Source organism: Metarhizium brunneum, chromosome 2, assembly GCF_013426205.1.
Source record: "Metarhizium brunneum chromosome 2, complete sequence".
In the NCBI taxonomy this organism is placed as follows: domain Eukaryota; kingdom Fungi; phylum Ascomycota; class Sordariomycetes; order Hypocreales; family Clavicipitaceae; genus Metarhizium; species Metarhizium brunneum.
Window position 1 is genome coordinate 4,273,744 of NC_089423.1, and position 26,052 is coordinate 4,299,795.

At 47.8% G+C, this 26,052-nt stretch overlaps 12 protein-coding genes across 12 annotated transcripts; 6 read left to right on the forward strand and 6 right to left on the reverse strand.

Annotated features, from left to right (window-relative positions):
* Nucleotides 1–143: 143 nt before the first annotated feature.
* Nucleotides 144–3,136, reverse strand: RSC1 (Chromatin structure-remodeling complex subunit RSC1; the record flags this gene model as incomplete). The annotated part of the gene is made up of 5 exons (XM_066130298.1): nt 144–1,091; nt 1,231–1,790; nt 1,858–2,710; nt 2,771–2,873; nt 2,937–3,136. 5 exons carry the CDS (start codon nt 3,134–3,136, stop codon nt 144–146), a joined length of 2,664 nt encoding a protein of 887 aa, XP_065986547.1.
* Nucleotides 3,137–3,682: 546 nt separating this feature from the next.
* Nucleotides 3,683–4,917, forward strand: yod1 (Ubiquitin thioesterase OTU1; the record flags this gene model as incomplete). Its single annotated transcript, XM_014692089.1, has 3 exons — nt 3,683–4,043; nt 4,101–4,366; nt 4,441–4,917. 3 exons carry the CDS (start codon nt 3,683–3,685, stop codon nt 4,915–4,917), a joined length of 1,104 nt encoding a protein of 367 aa, XP_014547575.1.
* A 429-nt stretch (nt 4,918–5,346) lies between these two features.
* G6M90_00g042380 (uncharacterized protein) lies at nt 5,347–6,634 on the reverse strand (the record flags this gene model as incomplete). The annotated part of the gene is made up of 5 exons (XM_066130299.1): nt 5,347–5,834; nt 5,914–5,966; nt 6,141–6,313; nt 6,374–6,480; nt 6,532–6,634. The coding sequence occupies 5 exons, from the start codon at nt 6,632–6,634 to the stop codon at nt 5,347–5,349; spliced, it is 924 nt and encodes a 307-aa protein (XP_065986527.1).
* A 538-nt stretch (nt 6,635–7,172) lies between these two features.
* Nucleotides 7,173–9,094, forward strand: G6M90_00g042390 (uncharacterized protein; the record flags this gene model as incomplete). Its single annotated transcript, XM_014692091.2, has 2 exons — nt 7,173–7,488; nt 7,542–9,094. The coding sequence occupies 2 exons, from the start codon at nt 7,173–7,175 to the stop codon at nt 9,092–9,094; spliced, it is 1,869 nt and encodes a 622-aa protein (XP_014547577.2).
* A 917-nt stretch (nt 9,095–10,011) lies between these two features.
* KGD2 (Dihydrolipoyllysine-residue succinyltransferase component of 2-oxoglutarate dehydrogenase complex) lies at nt 10,012–11,490 on the reverse strand (the record flags this gene model as incomplete). Its single annotated transcript, XM_014692092.1, has 4 exons — nt 10,012–10,308; nt 10,376–10,768; nt 10,828–11,184; nt 11,245–11,490. 4 exons carry the CDS (start codon nt 11,488–11,490, stop codon nt 10,012–10,014), a joined length of 1,293 nt encoding a protein of 430 aa, XP_014547578.1.
* A 1,090-nt stretch (nt 11,491–12,580) lies between these two features.
* Nucleotides 12,581–13,147, forward strand: CIB22 (NADH dehydrogenase [ubiquinone] 1 beta subcomplex subunit 9; the record flags this gene model as incomplete). Its single annotated transcript, XM_066130300.1, has 5 exons — nt 12,581–12,603; nt 12,687–12,819; nt 12,877–12,955; nt 13,013–13,054; nt 13,119–13,147. 5 exons carry the CDS (start codon nt 12,581–12,583, stop codon nt 13,145–13,147), a joined length of 306 nt encoding a protein of 101 aa, XP_065986217.1.
* Nucleotides 13,148–13,682: 535 nt separating this feature from the next.
* HTA1 (Histone H2A) lies at nt 13,683–14,192 on the reverse strand (the record flags this gene model as incomplete). Its single annotated transcript, XM_014692093.1, has 3 exons — nt 13,683–13,741; nt 13,792–14,084; nt 14,137–14,192. The coding sequence occupies 3 exons, from the start codon at nt 14,190–14,192 to the stop codon at nt 13,683–13,685; spliced, it is 408 nt and encodes a 135-aa protein (XP_014547579.1).
* A 1,673-nt stretch (nt 14,193–15,865) lies between these two features.
* On the forward strand, nt 15,866–16,390 carry hh2b (Histone H2B; the record flags this gene model as incomplete). The annotated part of the gene is made up of 3 exons (XM_014692094.1): nt 15,866–16,028; nt 16,086–16,157; nt 16,212–16,390. 3 exons carry the CDS (start codon nt 15,866–15,868, stop codon nt 16,388–16,390), a joined length of 414 nt encoding a protein of 137 aa, XP_014547580.1.
* A 297-nt stretch (nt 16,391–16,687) lies between these two features.
* SQS1 lies at nt 16,688–18,711 on the reverse strand (the record flags this gene model as incomplete). Its single annotated transcript, XM_014692095.1, has 2 exons — nt 16,688–18,504; nt 18,585–18,711. The coding sequence occupies 2 exons, from the start codon at nt 18,709–18,711 to the stop codon at nt 16,688–16,690; spliced, it is 1,944 nt and encodes a 647-aa protein (XP_014547581.1).
* An 810-nt stretch (nt 18,712–19,521) lies between these two features.
* On the forward strand, nt 19,522–21,099 carry ATG4 (Cysteine protease ATG4; the record flags this gene model as incomplete). The annotated part of the gene is made up of 4 exons (XM_014692096.2): nt 19,522–20,116; nt 20,174–20,342; nt 20,400–20,624; nt 20,697–21,099. 4 exons carry the CDS (start codon nt 19,522–19,524, stop codon nt 21,097–21,099), a joined length of 1,392 nt encoding a protein of 463 aa, XP_014547582.2.
* A 387-nt stretch (nt 21,100–21,486) lies between these two features.
* Dnajc21 (DnaJ subfamily C member 21) lies at nt 21,487–23,040 on the reverse strand (the record flags this gene model as incomplete). The annotated part of the gene is made up of 2 exons (XM_014692097.1): nt 21,487–22,867; nt 22,928–23,040. 2 exons carry the CDS (start codon nt 23,038–23,040, stop codon nt 21,487–21,489), a joined length of 1,494 nt encoding a protein of 497 aa, XP_014547583.1.
* A 1,228-nt stretch (nt 23,041–24,268) lies between these two features.
* G6M90_00g042470 (uncharacterized protein) lies at nt 24,269–25,981 on the forward strand (the record flags this gene model as incomplete). Its single annotated transcript, XM_066130301.1, has 5 exons — nt 24,269–24,311; nt 24,458–24,625; nt 24,714–25,415; nt 25,479–25,778; nt 25,839–25,981. The coding sequence occupies 5 exons, from the start codon at nt 24,269–24,271 to the stop codon at nt 25,979–25,981; spliced, it is 1,356 nt and encodes a 451-aa protein (XP_065986271.1).
* Nucleotides 25,982–26,052: the final 71 nt, after the last annotated feature.

Genomic DNA, 26,052 nt, shown 5'->3' on the forward strand with positions numbered 1-26,052 from the left:
TCCAAATATTACTTCCATTTCCTTCCCACCACATTGTGTGGTACAAAATAGAACTCTAGACTACACGTATCGAGAAGCCAAAACCCAGACCGCCAGCCAGACACTCACTTACCAGGTGTCTGCAAAGCAAATCATATTCTTCATCATGTTCTGCATCCACCCCCCCAGCCTTCTAATCCGGCGTCTTGTTTCCACTCGAGGCCTCGCTCGGTGAACCTTTGGAACCACTGGTCGATGGCATCTGCCGCTTGAGAAGCGATACCTTCTTCTTCTTCCGATTGCGCCAAGGAGTGGCTTGTAACAAGGATGCTTTCAGGCCTAGCCGCCTGTGACTCATCACGCTTTTGCCTCTTCTTCTCGCGTTCTGCCAGCCAATTCCTACGTCCCGCGATGTATTTAATGCTGTGCCCAAGTCCGACACTCTGTGGAGACAGTCGCTCACGCGTTCGGTCCATAGGTGGACCGACAAAAAACATGACCCGGCCAGCACTATCATGTTGAAAGCCTTTCCGAATTTGGGGATGAAGTGCCTCGTTTATGTTATCTGGTAGTGTGTATACCTCGGGTGGTCGTGGAGGGTTGTAAACATTGGTGGGATTGCTACCACTGCCAGTAGATGCATTGAATGGCATTCGCCCAAGCTGGAGTTGATTATAATGCAGCGCAGCTTGATTAGCCATTGGTGGTGGGTGGGTAAATGCTGCCGGTGATGAAGAGTATGAAGACCCAAAATTATGCGTGTAGTTTGGTTGCTGCTGTTGCTGCTGCTGATATTGCATTGGTCGAATGGACATCTGAGGAGTCACTGCGGCCTGCGGTGGTTGTGGGATGGGTACTGGTGTTTGCTGCATAACATGGCCACCGCCGGCGGGTGTTACTGGCTGAAAATGACCTGTAGCCTGCATGCTGTACTGGTTGACTTGGGATGGGGATGGAACTGGACCAGCAGCTTGCGGAAGTCTCACAGTAGGGTCCATAGACATTTCCGGTGTTACGGATGCTGCCGAGGGACGCGTGGCAGATTCAGATGACATATGACTTGCAGTTGGCATAAGAGGCGGAGGGGGGGTTGGCTCGGGAGGAGGAGACTCCTAGCGGGATCAGTTAGCTATGACCGATTCTTATTCCTCAATCTTTGTAGGTAAGATATGGAGGTCGAGGCACCCATCTATTACTCCAACCGAGCGCAATGTGATTGCGTCGTGGGATGGACCACCATTATCCACTCACATTTGCTTCAGGGGGGCGCCGATGAACAGCACCAACGATGGGCGGAGCATTGGGGCTTCCCCAAGTTGGTCGAGGAAGATCGTCGGTATCCTTCGCGTCCTCGCGAAGAAGATGCTTGATGGGACTAGGCACCTTTCTCATGCGGCGTGGCACCTCAAACAAGTCCATTTCATAATCCTTATCCCGTACTTCATCAGGCACACAACTCGCCCACGTCTTAATTTTATTGAAACGGAACCTCTCTTCGTTGTAGCGTGACTCGCACACATAGACGTCTTTGTCAGAAGGGAGTCCTCTTGGGCGACCTTTATTGAAGCGGGTTACGAACATAACAAAGCATCGGTCCAACAATTCGCTTATTTGGTGATCTCGATACTGGCCCGTTTTCACAACCTCATGCTCGAAGAAGTGTTTTTCATATCGATGAACAGTCTGCTCAGGGCGATAATACCAGCAGGCATTAATCCATTTTTGGCCCGCACGGTCTTGCCATGTCCGAAATATTTGAGCAACAATTGGCTTAGCAAGGTCATTTGGATTCCGAATATGAACCCAATCACCTATGATGGGGCCTGGGTCAGTCTATGTTATCTAGTCAGCGGCTGGAGTGAAGTTGAATGAACCTACCGACTTTCCAGCTCTGTCCATTATGCTGTATTTCAGAAAGGGGAAGTTTGCCGTCCTCATCCCTGAAATCATCGTCTGGCTTGGCTTTTTCCTGCTCCGCAAGAATACGTGATTGTGTCTGCAATTCCACGGCAGCAAGATACAAGGGGCTATCATCTTCGTTATAAAGTTTCGCATTCTCGAACATCAATTCAATGTCCAATAGAAGGTCATCCACATGCCGATACTTCTTTCGTTTTGCTTTCTTCTTGATGTTATCCAGAGCAATGGGATTGCTGATGCTTTGGTAATAATCAGCCATGGTCGTCTTGTCCGGCAACTTTTCGAAAGGTGTCACAAGAAGATTTCCTTCATCATCCTTGAACTTTCTAAGAGATCGGAGGATTGAAGAGATACGCGCTTCCGTAGGTGTTTGCACCATAGGCGGGCGGCCTCTCTTTTTATATGCGTCATCCTCTTTATCTTCATCGGGTTCCTTGGGTCTGACGAAGGATTGACGACCACGACTGCGTGCTCTGCGTCGCTTCCGTTGTCTCTCGTCGTCGTCTGAAGACTCATCCTCATCGTCCGAAGACTCATCCTCATCTTCTTCATCCTCATCTTCGGATGGAAGTGATGGCGAGTCTTCGACGGGAGGTAGCTCACCTAGATCAGGCAGTTTCGCATCATCAGGCGCTATGTCTCCCTTTGCGACTAGCTTTTGGAGCTGTTCATGAAATATTTCTCGGAGGCGAACCGCGGCTCCGAATATTGGCGCCGATGGACGATTGTATACTTGAGCATTGTGGCAGATCTGTGCAACGTCTTTGACAAACTCCGCAAAAGTCAAGTACTGTTTTTTCTGAATTTTACTCTGTTGTTCACATCAGCACCCATTTTCGAGAAAAGTGTTTCTAAAGTAATATCGACCTACTCGAATTGTGCTAAACGCAATTGGATCAGTGATCACTTCGAAGTAATCGGGGAGGGTACGACGGTTGGGAATACGTTGAAAGCCTGCTGCAAGCTCTTCACCACTATTCACTCGCATTAGCAAAATACCATAAATACAAACATGGACCTTGAATTTCTCAGCTTACTCTTCCTCAACGGTAGACAGATGCGCCGTCAGCTGCTGTATGATCTGGAACATATTCGGATCTCCATCTTCAGTAGCGTCGCCCTCTGTATCCGTATGCCCGCCACTAGAGCTGTCCTTCATCTCGACATCTTGCTCTACTTCCCTGACTTCGATTGATCCAGTTGCATCGTCTGGGGTGAGATCACGCACAAGTGACATCTTCGTTCAAGGGTTTGGGGCGCGGCCAGGTGTGACCGCGCAGTTCTTAGGTCGTGAAACAATCAGAAGCAATGATCACTCACAGATGTTTGCGCCGCGCCAGGTAGTAAATTGACGAAGCAGGAAGCTAAACTTGACTGGAAACGCGCCCCAAATGCGAAATGCGCGTGAGGCGGCACGTTCACGGGACATGCTGACTCATCCAACCTAAGGAATAGCCGTTCTGAGGTCAATTTGTCGATTTGAGTGGAGACCAGAGGGTGCCTAGGTCAGGCTAGACATCATTTTCTTGGTTAACAATGCAATAAAACGACAGGGAATATCTTTTGATAATATGAATACAGTATAGAGAATTGTGGCCACCGTTCCAACGAGAATCACCGTGCAATTCTTCTTTTTAACAGGTCCTGCAGGGCTAAGGGTCCTTGCTGTCTTCGTCAGCGAGAGTTATACCGAAGTTTTCCGTAACAGGTTGATCGTTTTCAGAGAGCAGCACGCTTTCAGAGTGGCAGTATTACTATCTTTTCCCCTACTGCAATTTTTGAAATGAGGTCAAGATATAAAAGTCCTTTGGGAACTGGAATTCTCGAAATTGATGACAGCGCCACGATTCAGATGGTTTTTGAGGCACTTCAGGCAAAGACACGAATCGAAAACTTTGCCATCAAGTACGGCCCTCCCACCAATATGCAGTCCATCAACTTAGAACATGGAGGGCTTATAGCCAAAGACTTGGGGCTCCATGGCGAAACTCTTACAATCGTTCCCATCGAGCTCAAGGCAGATTTGGCAACCTCGGGCCATGCTCCGTCTTTCCGGTCACGAGAAACGAGCTGGAACACCCCCGCTGCCAATACAAGCTCCGGTGATGTAATAGTACCATGGCCAGAAAGAGAAGGCAGCCTATGTACGTTCCGGGCTCCCTAGTGTCGCTTGCGTTTGATCCTATGTTGACTATCTTCAGTGCTTCGTGTCATGCCAAGTGACAATAGCTGTCTCTTTACCGCATTTGGTGGCGCTCTCCTGAAACAGATGTCTGCAGCAAAACTCCGTCAGATGATGGCTGAGTATATTACGGAGCATCCTGATGTCTATAATGAAGCAATTCTGGGCTGTTCGCCCGTGGACTATTGCCGTGGCATCAAGGACCCTGATCGGTGGGGAGGGGGGATCGAACTCAGTATATTATCTACCATCTTTGATATTCAGATATGTACTTTCGATGTTCAGGTAGGCTTACATCCCTCTCTCGCCCTACTTTCAAGTATCGAGCTATCTGCAATGAAATACTCAATCACCCGCAGGGACAGCATCTCATGACCTTCGGCGAGCGAAAGCAAGAACGATGCATTTTGGTGTATTCTGGTATTCATTATGACCGCGTCGTATTCAGCTACTCTGATTTCCCTCACAATGTAGCTCCTTTGCCGCCAGAGATGGATAGGTCGATCTGGCTCACAGATGATTCTGAGGTGCTGGTAAAGGCCAAGATGCTAGTCGAGGAACTAAATGCAAATCACTACTACACGGACACTGATGGACTGGTCTTGAAGTGCAACGAGGACGGCTGTGAATGGATTGGTAATGGACAACTAGCAGCCAGGAAACATGCTGAGGCTACAGGACATACCCAATTGACAGAAATTGCGGATCCGGAAGAAGACAGTATTTTGCGCAGGTGCTTGAGGGAAGGGTGTACCTTTCTAGGCCAGGGAGCCTCAGTCGAGCGACATAGAACCGACACTGGCCATAATGACTTCGATGTCATTCCCGACATGTAACACCACCAAGTCACGAAAGCGAAATTCACTTTTTGATAATCACCAGCTCGCTGCGAACTGGTGCACGCCACCTTGAATCTGTGATCCTCTCTTAATTTCGTTGCCAGCATCTCCAATGCTGCAACTTACATCGCAGGCTCGGTAAAGCTTTGGATCATTGCCTGAAACGGAACGCTCAGCAAAGTCTGAAAGAGCTTGCAAGCTTTTCTTTTCAATGTTGCTCAGTGTTTCTGGGACAACAATGGCAACATCTAATACTTTAAACAATAAATTGAGATATTCTTAGTTGATTTCTGATGCCACAGATGTCCCAATGGCGTGGCTCCCTGGAGCGTACCCATGCACATCGCTTCAGCGATCTCCTACATACACGTAGAGCAGTCTATATTTCGATGAAGGGACATAATCTTAATACAAGGCGGCGTGGCATCAGAGCGACAGCGCGTCCTGCTTTTCTCTAGGTGTAAGGGCTGGTCCCGTCTGCATGTCGTCCATGGTTAAAAGGTTAAGACTAAGGAACTCGTGTTTGTTACGCCAAGTTTGCTGACTCCTGGCGAAATCCCCTATGTCAGAGGGCGGCGGCGGGGGATCGGTGATCTTAGTGACAAGATATGCAGTCGAGGCCTCTGCAATTCCATATACCAAAACTCCGAACAGGGGTACTCTACTGAGCACATAAAACCCAAGACCAAACCCAAACAAGACACCTTCGCGGCTTCTGAACCAGTTCCGCTTTTCTTCTCGCGAAAACTGGACACGCGTGAAGTAAGGCTCTAAAAGTTCATTCATTAAGTTCCGGGACGAGTAGTAACTCTGTAAAAAGATGATGAGATACCTTCGAGGCAAGAAGAGGCCGCTTCCAAAGATGATGGAAGCAGGCCCAAGTCCGACCGACTTGTGAAATGTGTAGAAACTCACTAAAGGGAGTATCAGTTGGCCAAATATCGGGGTGTATGATAAGGCGAGCACCACAATCGAAAGGCCTGCTCTGCGTACAAATTTCGACATAAATTTTATGAATGACTGCCTCCTTTTGGCTGGGGATTTCGCTGATTGATAAGACTTTAGATTGGGATAATAAAGGTCCCTTAGGTCACTCGGATTGTCGTGCTTATGTTTTTGGACATAAGTTATGTCAACCCAGTTTAAAGACTGCATGAATCTAGTTGTTCACCTTGAGCCATTGTGTTGAGGCCATAGTTATTTGCGCAGGCGCTACTCACAGGTTGTCTAGAGTGGGAACTACATGACGCATTACCATCATGAGGAAGAATGGGAGCTGAAGGACAGAATCTCCCATGAAGTTCAGCCAATCGGTAACAGAATCTTCCCATGAGACTTGGTCACGGGGATAGAGCAGCGAGGTGAACCATAATACAAGCCTCGCCGCTATTATCTGCCTTGTGTGTTAGCTGAGGGGGCGGGCTCTCTGTGGCTTTGCTTGACAGTCTCTAACCGGAATTGCTACCAGCAGCCGGATTCCGAGTCCAGCTAACACGGCGTATATGGCTTGCTTATAGTACTCGGCAGTGAATAGATCCGGATTTTGCAATGCCCTGTAGGCTTTGCAGTGCGTTAGTAGTCTGACCTGGCCGTTTCTCTCTTTGCCCTTACCTCCAACCAGTGTCAACTGGGCCCCTCGGAAAATGGCATTGAGTTCGAAATGCGACGCATCAAGATTGAAGCTGTCAATTAATTTTGCCTTTCGAGGCTCCATTGGCAGGTTTAGTGCTGTTTACAACTCCAAGATCGGTAGTAGAGGCCGCTGTGTCCGTATGTGACGAGGTCAAGTTGCATGAGTAGATTCCAGATACGACCTCCGGAGTACCTCGGCAGTTACTCCATTCTGGTGTTGGCGCTATAACCTCCGTCTTATTCACACGGTGCGTAGCAGCGGCTTGACGTGGACGCGTGGGGGGAGGGAGGTGCTAGGTACGTCAAGCTACGTCACTACGCCAGCCAAATTGTACTTGACTCAAAAAGACAATCGACCGACCTCAGCTTTGGAGCCACCATCACGAAGATTTGTCGGATGCGATCGACATACTACTGTAAGTAAAGTATATGCAGACAATTGCGACGAGAAGCAGCGAATTGATGACGATTCACTAGGCTTTTCAAGACTACCGAGGCCTCAACGGCCGTGCTTTGGCGACGGACAATTTGCCAGCAACGTGGGTTGCCCAATTATGTTGCCAGCACAATTGCGATGACGAACACCTGAGGATTCCCGTCATAAGAGCAACTTTTTCAAGATGACTATAGCACCAATGGAGGCGATACAAACGGACTCCCTCTCCCCCAGGCCAGATATGCGACTCCGACCGATTGCCACTATGCGTCGTGTTGTAACCGAGCCAGCCATTATGCCAACGGAACGCGTCGCGACGTCCGCGCCAAGGACAGTTGTCGAAACACTCTATAGCCACCCGGAAGCCAGAATTGTTTCGTTCACTGCTTCAGTTCATTGCCAATCAGATACTGCGGGAGATAGTGCTCGAACACCAGAGGACGGAGGAGATGCTGGCAATTTAGCATGGTGGTCCCCTCTAGAGCGAACCATCGCAGTAGGTAAGAGCTGTAAATCCCCGGAGCAACATGCATACAGCTAACCAGATCCATAGGCGCATTTTGTGTATACCGCGCCCCCGGCTCGGTTGCCTTTCTAAGTTGTGGATCTGCTCTTCAACCTATCCTACCTAAGAGTCAATGCTGGCGCGTTGATCAACAAAACTGCAAATTCATACTGCAAATTCGGCGTCCTTACTATTGGCGGATTGAGCTGCCAGTATCGAGTATTGAGCAAATGAATAAGGCCCGGCAATTCAAAGATACTCTGGAAAAAGTCCTCTTATTCGAGAAGACTATATGCCCTTTCCGCCGGACGTTTACGGTCGAACTTCCCGAAACACCGGATGTTAAACTGAAGCCATGGAGGCCTGCAAGGAACCAGAAGGCATACTGCGACAATTGTGAGCCACGGAGAAAGTGTTTAAATAGTGAGGCCGCTGCATTATCATCTACTCTGCCCGCTGTTGAACACCATTATGACTCTACGACCCCTTTATGTGAACAACCAATAACAAAGCTCTCCGATACTACGAGTTCCCTCGTTATGCCCAACAACGAACAGGCTAAAAGCACTCGCACCACTTCTTTCAAATCATGTGAACCATCGACAGAAGCGAGCTTGTGTGAGCCGAGCACTAGTGCAGAGAACACGGTGATGGCATCCGTCTCCAAGGCCGCACAGCGGCTACACGAGTACAAACCTCAATACAGCTCGCCACATCTACTTACCGGTAGCGATTTGGATGGTCGTCAACCCCAGGGACAAAACGACACAGACACTCGTCATAGGTTACAATGGGATATAGCTACATCTTCCCTTCCAACTCGGGTAGAACCGAAAGATGTGGCGAGAAGTGATGGATTTTCGGTATTTCTCGAGAAACATGAAGGCCTCGAAAGCCAAGATAATTTGCAAAGACCTGAGCTTAGATATTTCCTGGGCTGTCGTGGCGGCCATACATTGACGCCGAATGCTCTGGCACCGCATCAGCCGTTCCAGGATAATGAAGTCACTGAAACAATTTCTAGTGAGGAATCGCTGGATTCCTTTTACACTGCTCCGTCTAGCTTGGATTCCGACGTATTGCTCGTACATATCGCTGCCGAACAATTACCTCGAATGCCTGAAGCACAGTTACCGTCGAACTCATCCTCTGATGACAAGGATCCAGAGGACCTGGAGGACATTAAAATCGAGCGCTCAACAAGTCCCTCGAGGCTCGATATGCAGGCAAATGAAATCAGAAGAAGAATATTGCCGAAGACGGCTGGCCCTCTAAATTCCAATCCGCTGGTGGAGTTGCAAAGCGACAGGGAACTATTCAATCCCGTAAGAGGAAGATTGCGTACATTAGGCAGCCTTCCCCGAGCTATCGTGAGTAAGACCTACAACTTATTGATTGGCCCTCCTAGTCATCTCGTTGCACTTATGCTTAGGATTGCGGCAAGAATATGCGCTGGCGAATGGAAGGGTGAGGATGTCGGCTTTGCAGCCAATGGCCATGCTATTCCTGTCAGGTGGGATTATTCTCATGGCGAACTCAGCAACGAAGATTTCTTCTTCGATGAGTATGTGCTTGCAAGCCAGGCCAATAATATTTCTTAGTTGTAAATACTGCACGTACATTACTTGTTTCTTAGTTGTAAATACTGCACGTACATTACTTGTTTAATATATTCAAGACTTCTTCTAGATAAAGTTAGTTTTTTAGTATGACAAAGATGAGCATTTATTCTTCTAGGCAGTTGAGTCGGCGTTTTACGTACTGATTCTAAAATAATAAAAAATCACTTGAGGTTTAATCGGTGTGAATTGCAATTAATTTACAAAAAAAAATGATTGATTCATATTATAAATTTCTTTTTGTTTTTCTTTTTTACGCTAATAGTAGTTTTTTTTTTAGTTGATTTTTATTTATAGGTGGGTTTTAGAGGCAAATCCCTGGGGGGAAATTTATTTTTTGCGCCACTAAAAATCATTTTTTTAGTTAGCATTTTTTTTTTTTAAAAAAAAAAGTCAGAGAGAGAGAAAGAAAGAACAGAAAGGGGAGTTTTTTTTTTTATTTTTTTTTATATCTCTTGCCTGATATTTTATTTAATTTATTTATTTGCCTTTTTTTCTTATATAGGATGTAGTAAGAAACAACATGTGGTAGATAAAAAGTTTTTTTATAACTGAATGCTTTTTTTTTTTTTTACCGAGTATTAAATCGTGAATAAATACAACGCGTCACGATGCGCAGACGGTCTGGGCCGCCTATACTACTCTGACCCGAGAACGAAAAAAAAAAAGTTAATACACCTGAGCCTGGTATCATGCGTAATTAACACCTGATGTACCTCAACTAGCAATAAACTCAGCCTCGTTCCCGGGGGGGAGGCATTTACATTTTCACGCAAAGAAAATAGCGTTAACACGTGAGAAGTTTTAATGCAGGAAAACACGGTTCTACACGGTTCTATATTACAGTCTACACAATTAATTCCTATCTATCTACTCATCCCAGGGGCCATGCGTTGAGCCTACAAAAGCATACGTCTCGGGTCCTCGATGTATTCCTTGACTTTAACAAGGAATTGCACAGCCTCTCTGCCATCGAGCAAGCGGTGATCGTAAGTCAATGCCAGATACATCATTGGTCGGATCTCAACTTTCCCATTAACGGCCACTGCTCTGTCCTTGATCGCGTGAAGACCTAAAACTGCACTTTGTGGCAGATTGATGATAGGTGTTCCCATCAACGAGCCAAATACACCGCCATTGCTGATGGTAAAGGTACCACCAGCCATATCTTCGATTGTCAACTTACCATCGCGTGCCTGTGAATGGTTACGGAAATCGTTAGTGCTCTGGTGGTATTGCAATGATTAAGTGGGGCCTCCGTACCTTCTTGCCCATGTCAGCTATGGCCTTCTCAATAGTGACAAGATCCATCGACTCGACGTCACGAACAACCGGTGTCACAAGACCCTTCTCGGTAGCCACTGCGACGCTGATATCCACGTAATCGCGGTAGACAATGGTATCGCCGCCGTTAGGGCCCTCGATGGAGGCATTGACCGCCGGAATGTCCCGCATGGCGAGAACAGCCGCGCGGGAGAAGGCGCTCATGAACCCCAATTTTACGCCTGTCTTTTTAAGCACGTCGTCCTTGTATAACTTGCGGAACTCCATGATGTTTGACATGTCCACCTCATTGAATGTCGTGAGTGAGGCAGCAGTGTTTTGTGATTGCTTGAGGCGTTCGGCAATACGAAGGCGCATACGGTTCATCTTGACCTGTGTCCGCGTTAATAATTGGATAACTCGTTCAAGATGTTGATATTGGCATGACATACTCGGCGCTCTTCTCGGCTTCCTGTAGAGGCTGATGCAGTGGACGTCTGGCTTGGTTCTGACTGAGCTGACTGAGCTTCCTTGGATGCTGCCCTTGTTGTCGCTGGCTTTTCTGTTTGCTTGGGTTCGGGGTTTAGGCTTGTCTGGCTCTGCTGCGGTTTGGTCTCCGTCTTTACTGGCTCTGATTCTGTTGCTTCCTTTGCTTCATCTTTTGAGGCTGCGGGTTCTTCTTTACTGCCTGACGGCGCTCCACCGAGCTCGATACGGACAAGGTCTTGTCCGACGGTTACGGTGTCTTCCTCGCTGGCAAGAAACTCCTTGATAGTCCCGGCTTCTGGGGCGTTGACAGCAACGTCGATCTTGTTGGGGTGTTAGAGCATTCTTGGTGCCAGTGTGCAATTATTTGGTGGGTCACATACCTTGTCAGTCTCGATCGTCGCAATCTCTTCATCCTGCTCCACGAAGTCGCCAATGCTCTTTGAGAACTGCTTCAGTGTTCCCTCTGATATGGACTCGGCCATTTGTGGTACTTTTACTACCTTGTCGGAGTATGTTCGCACAGTTTGCATCAGGGGCGGAAGCATCGCCAGGTAGTTGGAGCGAAGGGGGTGCATAGAGCGCAACGGCGCCATGCGCGCAGCGGTGGCTATCCTCCTGGACAACATTCTGGCTGTCTTCTTGTGATTCCTGTAACAAACAGAGTGAGTGGCAGGCGGTGGGCGGTGGTGATAATTGCACTATGTAGCGATGTCAATGCTGGGTGACTTAGGTGGCTGAGTACGGAGTAGATTGTTGTGAAAACGTGAGCGAACCCGTGTTCTCCGAGTGTGTATGACCTATTATTATGTGAAGTACAATTGAAACCAAGGGTGGTCTAGCTGTTGTGGAGCCGTCGAAAAAAATGAGGAATTGGGTTCGGGTGAATGGCCGCGGCCCTGTCTTTTCTGTGTGGGTAGAAGTGGCTGCGGTTATTACTCCATGCTTGTACTCCGTACATGCCCCTTGGTGCGTGCAGGGGCTGTTACACTCATGATGCTCGAGTTCTTCGGCATCTCTAAACACTTAATACCGTTCATCTTCAGACGCAGGAAACCCGCGTAGCATATGTGACGATAATTTTAGCTAACTCAATAACTACGGGTAGTTTCGGTTGTAGGACAGGCGCAGGAGCGCCGTTCAATGAACTAACCAATCAATCACTCGACTAAACAAGTGATGCTATAGTCCGCACTGCTGCCACATTAGTATATACTTACATCTAGCACATACGAGACAACACGCCAGCACGCTTGAATGTATCTACGCACCCGTATCAACATAGCAGATTCCATATATGTAAATAGAAAATGCACCAGAAAATGAAAATCACAAGGAACCCAGCAATACCAACTGAGTGCCGGACGGATAGAGCGGATAGCGCCCAGTGTAGGGTAGGCAGTGCACTTCCAGTGTGGGTGGTTGATGCAGGACGGACGGGCATGCGCCACACCAGGCCACAAGGCAGCAACACTGCGAAGCATGGCTACCTGGTAGTTATTTGAAGATCATGTCCAGAGCTCTCGAGGAACATCGTCAAAAAGCCGCCAGGAATCCCGGCACAACACGGTTGCGGCAGCTACACCGTCACAAAGGCACAAAAAATAACCCAAACAAGTCGATTGACGATCAATAATTGCGTCAAACCGCGCAGAGCATCCCCACGCCGCTGAGCTGCACCGCCGACGACGGACAAGCTAGATCAACATCAAACTTGCCATGTCGTCACGACGGGCTGCCATGTAAGACCCCAAGACCAGAAACACACGAACGCGACAGTGCCACAGAAAAGTAGAAAGCAGACTTGCTAAAGCTTCACGCACAGTTCGCTCTACCGGCGCTCCCTGAAATTGGCGTTGGACTGGGCAGTCCAACGCCAGCTTTGGCGCGGGCAAGCACTTTACATACGATCGCTGTTCGAGGCAAATCGCAACATTACCGATCCCAGACAGCAAAGGGTAAGCCGAAACAACGTACCTCCACCAACCAGGGCCACACACTGACGACCAATACAGGCCTTGCTATCCGAGACGGAGAAGTTGCTTGATACGTGGAAGCACCCTGATCCATATATCCCACCGACTGCACCTGGAGGTATGGCATCGAAAGACTCGATTACAACACAACCGGCTAGCTAACGAACCCGATCAGGCTCCAAGTACGAGCGAAATTTGCCATCGCCGATTTTGGATCGTGAGTGCCTCATTTGTCTGCTGAACATTGTTCTCTGAGAAGCCATTTGACTGATAAATGCTAGCGCCTCCACACTCCGTCAACCGACACTGACACTTGAGTATAAATACGAGCTGGACCAGAGAGGCAGACGATATGTATTTGTAGCTCTAGATCGAATTTATCGAACCGCCGCATTTAAATATTTCCCCATGGGCCAAGGTCACGGGCCAAGGCTACAAACGGTGAAGTATATTCAAGTCGAACATAACCCCCCCATTAGTTTGCCACCACAGCCCAATACTGTTACCAGATGTTGTGCCTGCAGGATACCTGTATCATGCTTGTATTATCATTTGACGTGAGAGGAAAACAATAAATAACTTAATAATTTGGCACCAGTTGCAAGCGTAAGCACCGAGACATGATTTCTGACTGACACCTAACCCACCACCCAGATAAACATATCACAATTTCACTTGAAGACGGCCAACGTGTCTGGAAAATGTTTTCATTCATGACCATAGCCGTGGGATTATTGTACAACCCTTGCGCGTAATAAAAGCAAATAACCGTGAACCCTGAACCGTGACCCCTTTGTCATTGCAACCTAAACCAACCCGCATGAAAACAGAAGCCAACTACAAATTTACAACTCCTGGCTCGCATTCTTGCCGCTCTTGCCACCAGTCTTCTTCGGCAGTAGGTCTTGGGACTGATTAGCGTAACTCGATAAAACATGAATTTGCACAGCTTACTCTGGTGAATATTGGGCAAAACACCACCCTGGGCAATAGTGACATGACCCAACAACTTGTTCAACTCCTCATCGTTTCGGATAGCCAGTTGCAAGTGACGGGGGATGATACGAGTCTTTTTGTTGTCGCGGGCAGCGTTACCGGCCAACTCGAGAATTTCGGCAGCGAGGTACTCGAGAACAGCAGCCAAGTAAACAGGGGCACCAGCGCCAACACGCTGAGCATAGTTGCCCTTTCGGAGAAGACGGTGGACACGACCAACAGGAAATGCCAGACCAGCCTTAGAAGAACGCCTACACAACAAGATTAATGAGACGTAATGATGCCGGCCTGGAGCAGACTTACGATTGAGCATTCTTGGAACCAGAGGCCTTGCCACCAGATTTTCCTGCGCCAGTCATTTTGAATGTGATTTGTGTTTTGGTGAACGAAATGTGGCTTTTGACGTTGAACGAAGTGCGATAAGAGCGGAGGCGTGCAGGATGCGATGATGATAATTGCAAGATTTCGAACAACAGAATTGTGGTTGGGCGGGGGGTGTAGAGGTTAAGTACTTTTTGGCGCGTACAAGACGTGATCCTAGATCACCCACCAGGCTGGTGGCACACCGGGCCCCCAAATGGCGCTAGTCCTACTTTGGAAAATGGGAGTGCAGAGGGAAAACAATCAAGTTAAAATAACCAAAGTATCCATTCGCCCCCCGCCGGCTGTTAGCCCCCCTCTATTTTTGCAATGGCGTACACAGGGCGACCCCGTTACCTACTGGTACTAGTAGGTAGTACTCGAAGCGGCTACGACTTAGTTACTCCGTACATTGTCAGTCAAGCAGATCCAAATCCTCAGCCCCATCGTTCAGGTGACGGATGTGCTTCTAATTTGCTGGTGGGAATAGTTACGTGCTGCGTGCGTTTAGCCGCACTACCAGTTACAGAAATACGATTTACGTGCCTTGCTGTTGCCCATCGCATATTCTCTGCCTGGTGGACTGAATTCTTGTCGCAGGTTGTAGGGATCATGTTATGTAGTGTAAACCGAAGCATATAATGTCTCGTAATCTCCGGGCTGCGATTGTGATGAACCAATTAACTTGAAATCCAGCATTATTCAGAATCGTCGTAACAATGACGCATCTTTCTGTGTTGCCATCTTTACCATCTTAACTTGCCATCTAGCCTTTTTCTTCTTCTTCTGGCCAGTGGCACCTGGTAGTAGCTACGTAGCTTCATTACAGCGAGGCCCCAATTAATGGAAAACAGGAATCCGCTGTCTATTTGAGTATGTGCTACTCGTAAGGCATTCGCAATGCAATCAGATCATGATTCCCTATAGTAATGCTATTGCTAATTCTCTGAAGTACTACCATCAAGCAATACACAGGATGATTGGTATAGCTGTGGGATCGATTCCTTATGGCTAAAGGAGGGCAAGTGCAATACTAGTACTACTGTGCGGATGGCTTCCCAGTACATATTCCTCCAAGCTATTAACCCGTTATGAACTGCGGCAGTTGTTGTCCTTTTGTAGTAGCCAATCAGAAAATCGGTAGGCTGCTCGGACTAGACATGGAAAGGACGAAAAAAAAAAAAAACAAAACAAAAAAAAAGGGCAAGGCAAAAGCGGGCAGGTGGCTCAAAATCACTGGGTAGTAGTGTGAAGACGAGGCCGTGGGCACCAATGATAGCACTAGATCTGGATTATGTAATTAACATTTTGTGGTGCTGCCAATCTGGCTTCTAGTGAGTGCCTTGGGTCAGTAGCTAGTGCCCTTTACGTGCCAACGCACCAGCTGTATTAGAGCCCCGGTTTTTTCCCGACAACGTGGTAGGATCAGTCACTCAAGCATCGGAAAACACGCGCGACCGTGGCGCGCTCCCTCCCATCATCCACTACCAGCCATAGCAATCAGTAACCCACTCGTACTGCTTCGCGTTCAGCTACAAAAGCCCAGCCCACCCCCCGATCTTTCAACCTCCGCCATCAACTTTCATCACCACCCGCTGTCTAACCCTCGCCTTCAACCATATTCAAAAAAATTTCTTGGTAAATTATCCTGCTCATTTCTGAAACCGCCAAAATGCCCCCCAAGGCCGCCGACAAGAAGCCCGCCTCTAAGGCTCCCGCTACCGCCAGCAAGGCTCCCGAAAAAAAGGACGCCGGCAAGAAGACCGCTGCTTCTGGCGAAAAGAAGAAGCGCTCCAAGACTCGCAAGGAAACTTACAGTTCTTACATCTACAAGGGTATGCCATTTCCGCCCTTGATGAAAGCCGTGTGTTCTAACCCGCATTTTGCGACAGTCCTGAAGCAGGTCCACCCTGACACCGGTATTTCCAACCGTGCCATGTCTATTCTGAACTCGTTCGTCAACGGTTAGTTATTCATCATGCCTACCATAGTATGATCTGAATCTAATTACGTCCAAGATATTTTCGAACGCGTTGCTACTGAGGCATCCAAGTTGGCGGCTTACAATAAGAAGTCAACCATTTCTTCCCGAGAGATCCAGACATCCGTTCGGCTCATCCTACCCGGTGAACTTGCCAAGCACGCTGTCTCAGAGGGTACCAAGGCTGTCACCAAGTACTCATCGTCCACGAAATAATTTCGTGCTTTGACATTAGCTTGTTTTGGGTCATAACTCTGGTTGTTTTATTTTTGCGTGGCATTTGGGTGTCATGATTGAGATCCTACAGGCAGAACATGCCTCAACTTCGGGATTTATTAATGCGTTACGGATGGTTTTGTTTTATGGGGGCAATGTCTTCACGGTCAATGGGGTTCGCGGTTGTACAATAAACATCGAGAATAGGGTCTCGACAATGAATTCGTGCACATGATACTTATGGTTTTCTGACAAGTGAGACTTCTGCACATCCATTCGCAAGGGAGACTTAACAATTCACCCCAGTCCTGCCTTAGATTTCTTCATCGTCTGTGTTACGGGTTGCAATATGCCCTTGTTGTCGATCGATCCGAGGGCAGTCCCACAACTCCAACCCATTCTCTCTAGCATGGCTCTTCCGCGGTTATCTACACCGAGTTCCGGTGCGGACGCACCAACCACTTCTCCTTCACGATAGCCTGCTGCTCCAAGGGTTTGGCCCCGTGTTGTGGATAGTTTCGAATTTCTTTTACCCTTGGTATCAAGTCGGGGCAGGAAGCGCCTTTGGATTTGTCTCAAGGCATTTTGGAATGGTATTTCGGCATATGGCAGTGTTCTGATTGTGCGGTACAGTGTTGGACGGCGCTGGTCGGCTTTACCAGTTGATTTAGATTTTATGTTGAACTTGTTGGCAAGCTCGTGGATCAACTTTCGGGCGTGGAGGTCCATTGGTGGAAAAGATAGCCTGGAAGTAAATATCGAATCAGCATTGGCCTTGTTGCCGTAGTATGAAATTCTCTCAAGAGGCTCATACACTTCGTTTCCGCTGTGCAGAAATCTCTCAATCTCCTCTCCAACTTGTTCAATACTCATGCCTGAGGGATATTTCGTTCTCAGATCGTCTGGCTTGGCGTTTTTCTGAAGCATTCCTAATGAACGAAGTTCTTCTCGTTGTCTTTTACGTTCCTTTTTTCTCATCCGGTCACTCTTCCAAGCCACCTGCAACTGTAATTCTAGGTCAGAATCGTCGTTGTTAAATGGTACTTGAGTACGATATCCTTTGCCCTTCTTTGACCGAATATGAGCTGTGCTCCAATCCATAAAATCAAACTCCTCTTGCTTGTTAGCGCCATACCTTCTTGCAGGTCGAGTGTCGGGGAAGTTAGACTCTGGTGTCTGTGTGTCAGCAGCAACGTCGGAACTGGAGCTCAAGTCTTGTGCAGCAATGAGGTCGACAAGGGCATCTTCATCCTCTGGATCTTCTGTGTGTCGCAAAGTGTCTTCAATGGATTTGAAGTAATGTTTTTTATGCTGTGGTGCCTGGCTTCCTGCTGCCCTGTTGGTGTCCTGAGGTCTATTGTGCTTGGTATCGGAATCGGAGCAACTGAACACAACTTCAGTATCGCGTGCGCCAAGTTCTCGTTGGTTGCCCCCTATTTCGTCGAAGAGACAGTCTAGTTCTCCGCTGTCCCGCATATTGTTGATATAGTCAGCCACTATATCTTCGTCACCGGTTTCATACTGTGTGTGGCCCTTTCTCCTTCCACGCTTACGACTTCTATAAGATTGCAAGTAGTCTGTGGAGAGATAGTCCTCATCCGCACTTAGGGATGGGGGTTTGGATTCGGTAGTGTGATGTACTTCTTGCTCTCGAAGCATTTCCTTTGCTTTGAACTCATGTCCTTCCCGTTCCCTTCGTCCTCTGAACAAGATGACCTCCTCGCTAGAACTGCTGTCTGGAGACGAAGGCTGGTTCGACACCACGGCGTGTGAGCAGTGAGAGTTTTTAGTTGTCTTATCCTCAATTATGTCCAAATGAAAAGTTTGCGACCCCTCTTCGTTAAATTTGTCGTAATTTTGAGTTGGGCTATTATGAAGAACGAGATCGCTACTACGCATCCCGTCCTGAGTTTCCAGTGATAGTTTCAGCATAGTTTCTTTGTCATTAGAATTGGATTCGCTGGACTCCTCCTTGGTCGGATGGTCATTTAGGGGATCGGTTCGTCCAGCACTAACGAAATGCACTGGATTCTTTCGGAGCTGAGCGTGTTCATTCCAGAGACCATGATCATGCAACGACGTTTGCCGAGCTTCTTCCACCAACGTGATTGCAGCTAGATGGATTCTGTTAAATTAAGCCTGTAATCAAATTGCATAGTACAGAGTGCTGTAAGCTGGGGTGGTGACGATGTACCTGTTGAAATGGCTAGCATTTCATGGTGATTTTCAGGAAGTCCTGAATGTGACCGAGCCTCGGAGCGCTTAGTTGATAAACTTTTGCCTCCCTTCCATGGTCGGCCACTCTTTTTGGATCTCGCCATTTTTCTCCAATTAGTCGAAGGGTCGAAGATTCCCTCTCATTGGGAGCGAGAAAAATACACAACTAATCAAGAATCCTGGAATGGACCATGTAGTGAGATGAGATGAGAGATGGCACCAGGGATATTGTACTTGGTGCAACCAATCTTTGTGGATGGAACCCGTCGTCGGTGGCGGACTTGGCCTCGATGTGCCAGCAAGTGCGTTCATGGGGCGTTTGTCAGCCCCACCAGCAGGCAGCCTCTTGCACTGCCGTCATGTGGTTTGATCAGTATGCTAATGCACTCAAACATCCTTCTTATCGACTCACATCCTCGTTCTCGTATCAGGAAGAAATCCAGCTGCCCACATTAAGTCCTAAGCTTTCTGAATTATTTATTCGTCATCTTTTCTACTGTCGTCGCGTGGCATTCTTTCTACTGACGGTCCTCATCCTCCACTGCCAAAAGTGGGATCGTGGTCGGGGGTTCAACTCCGTCATTCAAAGGCGTCTGGGGTTCAATAGACCTCATCGCTACTAGCACACTCTAAGGCTACTGAGAGTGCATACCAATTAGAAAGAAGAAGCTTGATTCTCTTGTGTGTGTTAGGCCTCGTGGAACTTGACTTTTCCCTCGACTATTGGCAAAATCCCCGCCCACGTATTCTGCCTCGGGGTTTATTCACCCAGACTTATCTAGTGAAAGCACAGCAGACATCCCGATCGTGGACATAAGCACCCGGTGTATGTTTATCACTCGTTTACTTCGGGTTTTCATCAGCATCCCAAACTTTACCTTCGATATCATCACCAAAGACTTGGAAAATTCGTCATGGAATCCGCTATTGCCAATGTCGATCTCGGCAAGTACCGGCGAATCGTTCAACTGTTTTGGGACCCTGAACCAGTCAACGATCAGCAATTAGACCAGCCTGTGTGGTGTCTAGGCCGCGTTTATTCTCTGTCCGCAAAGGACACACAAGATGCGCCTATGAATGTTCAGCACGAAGACCAGAGCGTCCAGTCGCTTTCGAAAAAACATGATACTTCATCGAATTCGAAGGAAGAGAACTCTGCAGAACCATTAGCAGTAGGTACGGATACTGAGGGGACGCCTCTGGATTCGTACTCTGGAAGCTTTTCATCTTCTCTCGCATATGAGGAACCAAGTCCCGTTGGCGCTGGATGGCCTGCGGCCTTCTTGGATGATTTTGCTTCGCGATTTTGGATGACCTACCGATCAAACTTTGAGATTATCCCGAAGTCGACGGACCCTAAAGCAGCATCGGCTTTGTCTCTGTCAATGAGAATAAGGAGCCAACTTGTGGACCAGAGCGGCTTCACATCGGATAGCGGCTGGGGATGTATGATTCGTTCTGGGCAAAGCTTGCTTGCCAATGCCATGGCGGTTTTGGATTTGGGAAGAGGTAAGAAGATGATAAAAATTCGTCTCGTCTGATGAAAGCATCTGACATGACTATTAGACTGGCGCCGAGGGATGCTGCCAGATCGTGAGCGGCGGCTCCTTGCATTATTTGCTGATGATCCTCGAGCACCATATTCCATTCACAATTTTGTACGACACGGAGAAAAATACTGCAGTAAATACCCAGGCGAGTGGTTTGGTCCTTCCGCTACTGCTCGTTGTATCCAGTAAATTATCCACTCGACCTTCTCTTTGTGAATCTTCACTAACTCCTCTTGGTCCAGAGATCTGGTTAATTCACGCAAGCAAGAGTTGCGAATCTACTCCACAGGCGATGGGCCAGATATTTATGAAGATAACTTCATGAAAATTGCGAAACCAGATGGAGAGGTTTTCCACCCAACCCTGGTTTTAGTAGGAACGAGACTGGGCATTGATAAAATCACGCCTGTGTATTGGGAGGCACTCATAGCATCTGTACAGATGTCCCAGTCGGTCGGGATAGCTGGGTAAGTCGAAAAATCTCCTCACTTTGTCACGGTGGCCCTCTTTTTAATTACGAATTTTGACTGTCCGTGCAGTGGTCGCCCCTCATCGTCCCATTATTTCGTTGGCTCCCAAGGCCATTTTCTTTTCTACTTGGACCCTCATCATACCCGAAAAGCTTTACCCTACTATTCGGATGTAGCGAGGTATACAATTGATGACATGGACTCATGCCATACATCTCGCTTAAGACGTATTCATGTTCGGGAAATGGACCCAAGTATGTTGATTGGGTTTCTAATTCGAAATGAAGATGATTGGGTTGAGTGGAAGCGATGTGTCAAACATGTCCAGGGCAAATCTATAATTCACGTGGCAGATTGCCATCCCGCAAACGAAATTCGAGACGCGACTGGGCGATCTGTTATTGATGAAGTAGAGCTCTTGAGCGATGAGGATGGGGAAGATGGCGGAATTCCACATGACAAAAGTGAATAACTGACGTATCCGGCGACGTATTCTTTTTGGCTTGGATGATACCTTGACGTGAAAGGGGTCTGGACTGAAGACCCTTAACATTGATACACCTGGCGGTATTGAACTTATTGAACGACTGTGACTCGAGGAATAACAGACGAGGTATCACGGCGAGTTGAAGGAAAAAGAAACACTGGCTTTTCGGTCTGTCTTGCACAGTGACGATGAATCTATTTAGCCCTTTTTTTGCCTTGAATCTGGCTGCTTAGCTTAGGCTTTGTTGCTGCATGGTTTTCATGGCGAATATGATCGAAGAGTTTCGATCTCGAAGAGAATTCTGCGTGGCAGACACTACACTGTTGCTATAATCATCTTAGATTTGTACTTAATGAATGCATGGGATTCTGGTCAACGTACTTGCGCCGTAGCCTCTTCTAGCTGTCGAGCCATTTTCCTTTGTCGTTTGGCCTTTGCCTTTCCAATCTTACCCTGAGTAGACACTGATACCTCATCAAGACTGACACTTTGAACCGATGCTACAAGGTGGGCTTCAGCCATGTCTTCCACGCGGTCAACATCGCAGCCTTCAGGGCCTGAGAGGCGTAAGCGCTCCTCTACTTCATCTCTTGGAGCATATTCATCGGTCTGCTGGTCAGTCGATGAATCCGAGGCTTCAATCTGCTCTTCCTGATAGGCTCGCCCGTCTGCAGGTCGGTACATGGTTGGGTCAGTCTCCTGAGGACTAGCTTCAGTGGTAAATAGGTCAACTGATTCCATGGTCGGGCGTTGACCTGTTTCTTGAACTGGAGCTACGTCTAGTTCAAGAGCGATACCTTCCTTCTTCATTTGTTTACCCAAGTGATGAACAGCTTTCACGTGCTTTTTGCTGCGCTCATGAGCCTCAAATTGCTGAGCACTTTTGAACGACTTGTTGCAGATGACGCATTCCAAAATCTCTACTTCGGAGTCCTCCTCCTCGATATCGGAAAAATAGTCATCCAGTCCATGTTCGTCTTGCGGCCGTGACCACTCCGGAGCCACATATGACTCGAACTTCAGTCGGTTGGCAGCACGCGACCGAGCGGCTTGTGCCGCAGCTGCATCTCGCAGTTGCTTTTGTCGCTCGGCGTCCGTCTGGGAATTTGGAAGGTATCGAGGGTCACGTTTGCGGACAAAAGTTACCAAAAATCGAACAGCATCATTGAACTCACGAATAGCATCGTCTCGACATTTTTTATTCTCCTTCTCCATAAGACGACGTATACGTCGATCGGGAGCATCAGATAAGCGATACTTATCTCTCCACGAAAATGACTTTTTGGTGGAAAATCCTGACCATGCAGCATAAAATTTTTTTACAACTGCCTCGTAATCGTCGTCTGAGGACCCGAAAGTTGGGTAGTAAGAATGGTCTATCTGCCCAATTTCTGCGGCGGTTTCCTCCTCGAGAGCTAGGTGTTCAAACGTTTCCCTGGAGACACCAAAAAATCCAGTAGGCTCATCATTAAAGGGTATTGTGGCATTGAACCGACGTATTAAGCTGAATATTTCTTCCGTTGTGGTAAGGCGGACGTTACGAAATGTAGCGGGTTCGGTATCGTCCCCCGCAAAGTCATTGCCGGCTAGAATCGAATCGCGATGTGAGTCATACCAGGCCCGTTCCTGAGGATCAGATAAAACTTCGTATGCTGCTTGAATCTCTGCGAAGTTCCTCGTTGCCTCTTGGACATTATTAAGATTGCGGTCAGGGTGAAGCTCAAGAGCCTTCTTTCGATATGCCTTCTTGATCCTGGCAAACAGTCAGTAAGGTCTCATCATTCAAAAGCATCTGAATTATGATTATACACACTCGGCGTCTGTAGCATCTGTATCAACCCCTATAAGCTCATAGTAGCAGATCTTGGAGGGATTCGAGGTTGAGTTTTCACTTTGAGCCCCTGGCAGAGACTGTTGGGCACCCATCGTCCCCCTTAGTTCAACTGGAAGGGAGAATAAATAGCTAGGTTCAAGGTGCTATCACAGCCAAGCCTGGGCTAGATCCTGCTTTACGTTGGTGGCCCTCTTTCTTTTGGCAGTCCAAGCGTGCGAGAGCTGGTGCGAGTTTTATACTCAATGGATATAGGTCCGATGATCTGAACTCTAATATATATTGTATGGATAATTTGAATGCGATCAGCAATGCAGCAATAAAGACGGGTATGTAGGTGAAGACAGTGAGTTAGCTTTTGCTTGTCTTCTGTGGTAGATACGTCGCTGCACAAGGATATCGAGTTCGTGCGCCGTAATCAAGGGCACAAATAGCATCTGGGTGAGTAATTATGATACAGAAGACCACACTGAGCACTAAGCAATGGTGGCTGGTGGGCCGGGGCGAAGTGGAGCTTCGTAGCTCAACTGTAGCTTTGCTACCAAATATTGGGCTGTGGCTGTCGGTTTCCTGCAACTTAGTAGTTTATTGATTATATTATGAACCAGTGCACGATATCCCAATATCCGTAGACGGTCCCGTAAGTGCCGGTTCAGAATCATCGTAGGTAAGCGAGTGATCACTCGGATGATACTAGGTACCTAGTAGCTAGCAGAGACACCGAACACTCCATGTCCGCCTCCAAGTACCTACTAGGTAGTAGGCAACCAAATCATCTAAGTACTTATGTATTGGCATATAGGGAGAAGTTATATGGACTTACTTAAGTAAGTACCTTAAGTACTTAAGTAGGTACTTATAGCTAGTGGAGGAGTTCGGTGTTATCTGCTTTCAAATGTCCTCGTGCCTGGGCACTGCAGTACTATGATAGCTCTTTGCTGTCCAATGGCTCGTGGGGCCTCTTCTGCCATACAATTATCTTACTTACTTAAGTACTTAGGTAAGCGAGTCTCCACGAGCCATTGGGCAACTAAAGAGATGGTGCTAGGTGGGTGGCACCAGGCGCTGGTGACATTAACCAAACAGGATGTGGCACCGGAGGATCAGTTGACTTCTTCAGGCGAAAAACCTTCAATGTTCGCTGACGCCATCAGATGGTCAGTATGTACTTCGAGCACTGAACATACCTAGGTACGGAGTACCTAACATACAACTGCTTCTCCCACACAAACCCCACTCACAATCCGAAGTTGGTGATGCTGACGCCAGTCTCTCTGGAACGGCCGATTACTCTGTGCCAGTCCGCAATGAAGACACGTCAAAATGAAGTTCGCTCGTGACTTTAAAGAAACTCTGGCTAACCAAGGTGCGTCAAGGCTCCCCTCCCGAGCTCCGAATCCTCTTCTACCTGTTCTTCTAGCCATATAGAGTACAGTTGATGGAGTCCAAGCTATCATCTTGTTTTCAGCTGCCGCAACACGGTTACACTGACGGTTGCATCTCATGCTGTAGATTTCCCTCCTCATTGGGTTACCAGAGCTATACCTTATGGTCAGCTGAAGAAATGTCTCAAGAAAGTGCAGCGAGAACTACGCGACCTGGGCCTCGATCCCGAGACCCTTCGTGCATTACTCGACCCTACCACAACATCTCCTGTCGCACTACAATACCATTTAAAAAGTAATCCATCACAGTCAAGGTACAAGGCGACTCGCTTTGGAAGACATTGTTCTTTGATCAAACCTGCTAACTGAGTCACCACGTCCAGCTGCGACCAACTCCAATTTCGTTCAACCAAAACTTACCGTCTACGTCCACTTGCAGGATGGTGTCGCCGTAGATGCGTCCCTGACACCCACGTCGCGGGGCTTCTTTGAGCGAGTTGCTGCGGAAATACGCTCTGACCCTATGGGCCTAGCAGGCACGCATGCAGATACGCAGTCTACAGAAACCAGCCCCGTACTAGCCTCTGGCCACGATGCTGACCGCCAGGCTGACGGAAACGACCATAATATGTATGAGACGGTTGAGGTGCCCCTGGTCTTTGATGCCGAGTTTTTCGACATGCTTCAAAGTGACGTGAATAACTTGGACGCTCTTCAAACAGAGGAGGAGGGGAAAATGACTGCAGAGGTGGTGGAACTAGGCAAGGAAGTCTCATTTGTTTGCCGAACCAGTCGGTTCTCTAAAAGTGACCTTGCTCGTTGGCGTCGCATATTCGAGCTATACCTGGATGCCGAAGTGTTTTTTGGTACTCATGAAAGAGATCATGGCACACGGTCAAGTCAAATGGCTCTGAAGCAGTTGCAGTGGTTCCAAGCCGAGGTTGAAAAGGGCCATCTTGCCAGGGACTTCAAGCTCCGGGAGAGCCGGATGGCCTTTTCAAGGTTCGTTAATCTCAACTTAAGCTTGTTGAAGAACCTTCAGTTCCAGGAACTGAACAAACTCGCCATAGTCAAAATCCTGAAGAGTGAGTGCCTCGGTAGAAGTCCTTATGCAACGCACACAGGCAGGGTTGCTAAGATCCCAGTAGAATTTGACAAAAGAACATCACTCGGCGTGTCCCAGACATTTCGATCCGCCATACAATCTGAGAGCTTTCTATCGAGAGATATGGCTAAAGACATTTGCGCTCAGATGTCACAGCAGTTGGTCACGGTTGTGCCTCAATTAAATGACTACCTGTGTCCAGTGTGCTTCTCTGTAGCATATCGTCCAGTGCGACTCGACTGTGGGCACGTGTTTTGTATAAGATGCGTGGTTAAGATTCAGCGGCGAAACGAGAGACATTGTCCGTTGTGTCGAGCAGATGTCGTCATGAACGCGTCTGCAGGTAAGACTGCTCCAAGTTGTGTTTTTCAGCAGACATTTTCTAATTCCATTGTATCACCAGACAATCTTGACCGTGTGCTGGAAAAGTACATGAAACAATACTTCGCAAAAGAAGTAAAGGAGAAACAACGAGCGAATGAGATAGAGCGAGGCATTGAGGATTACGGACCTGGCTACACACATCATGACTGTGTGGTCTTGTAGCTAAAATAATAGCATGGCGTTGTCATAATGACCTAATACTTGATGTACGCCTGTAATCACTATTGAATCAT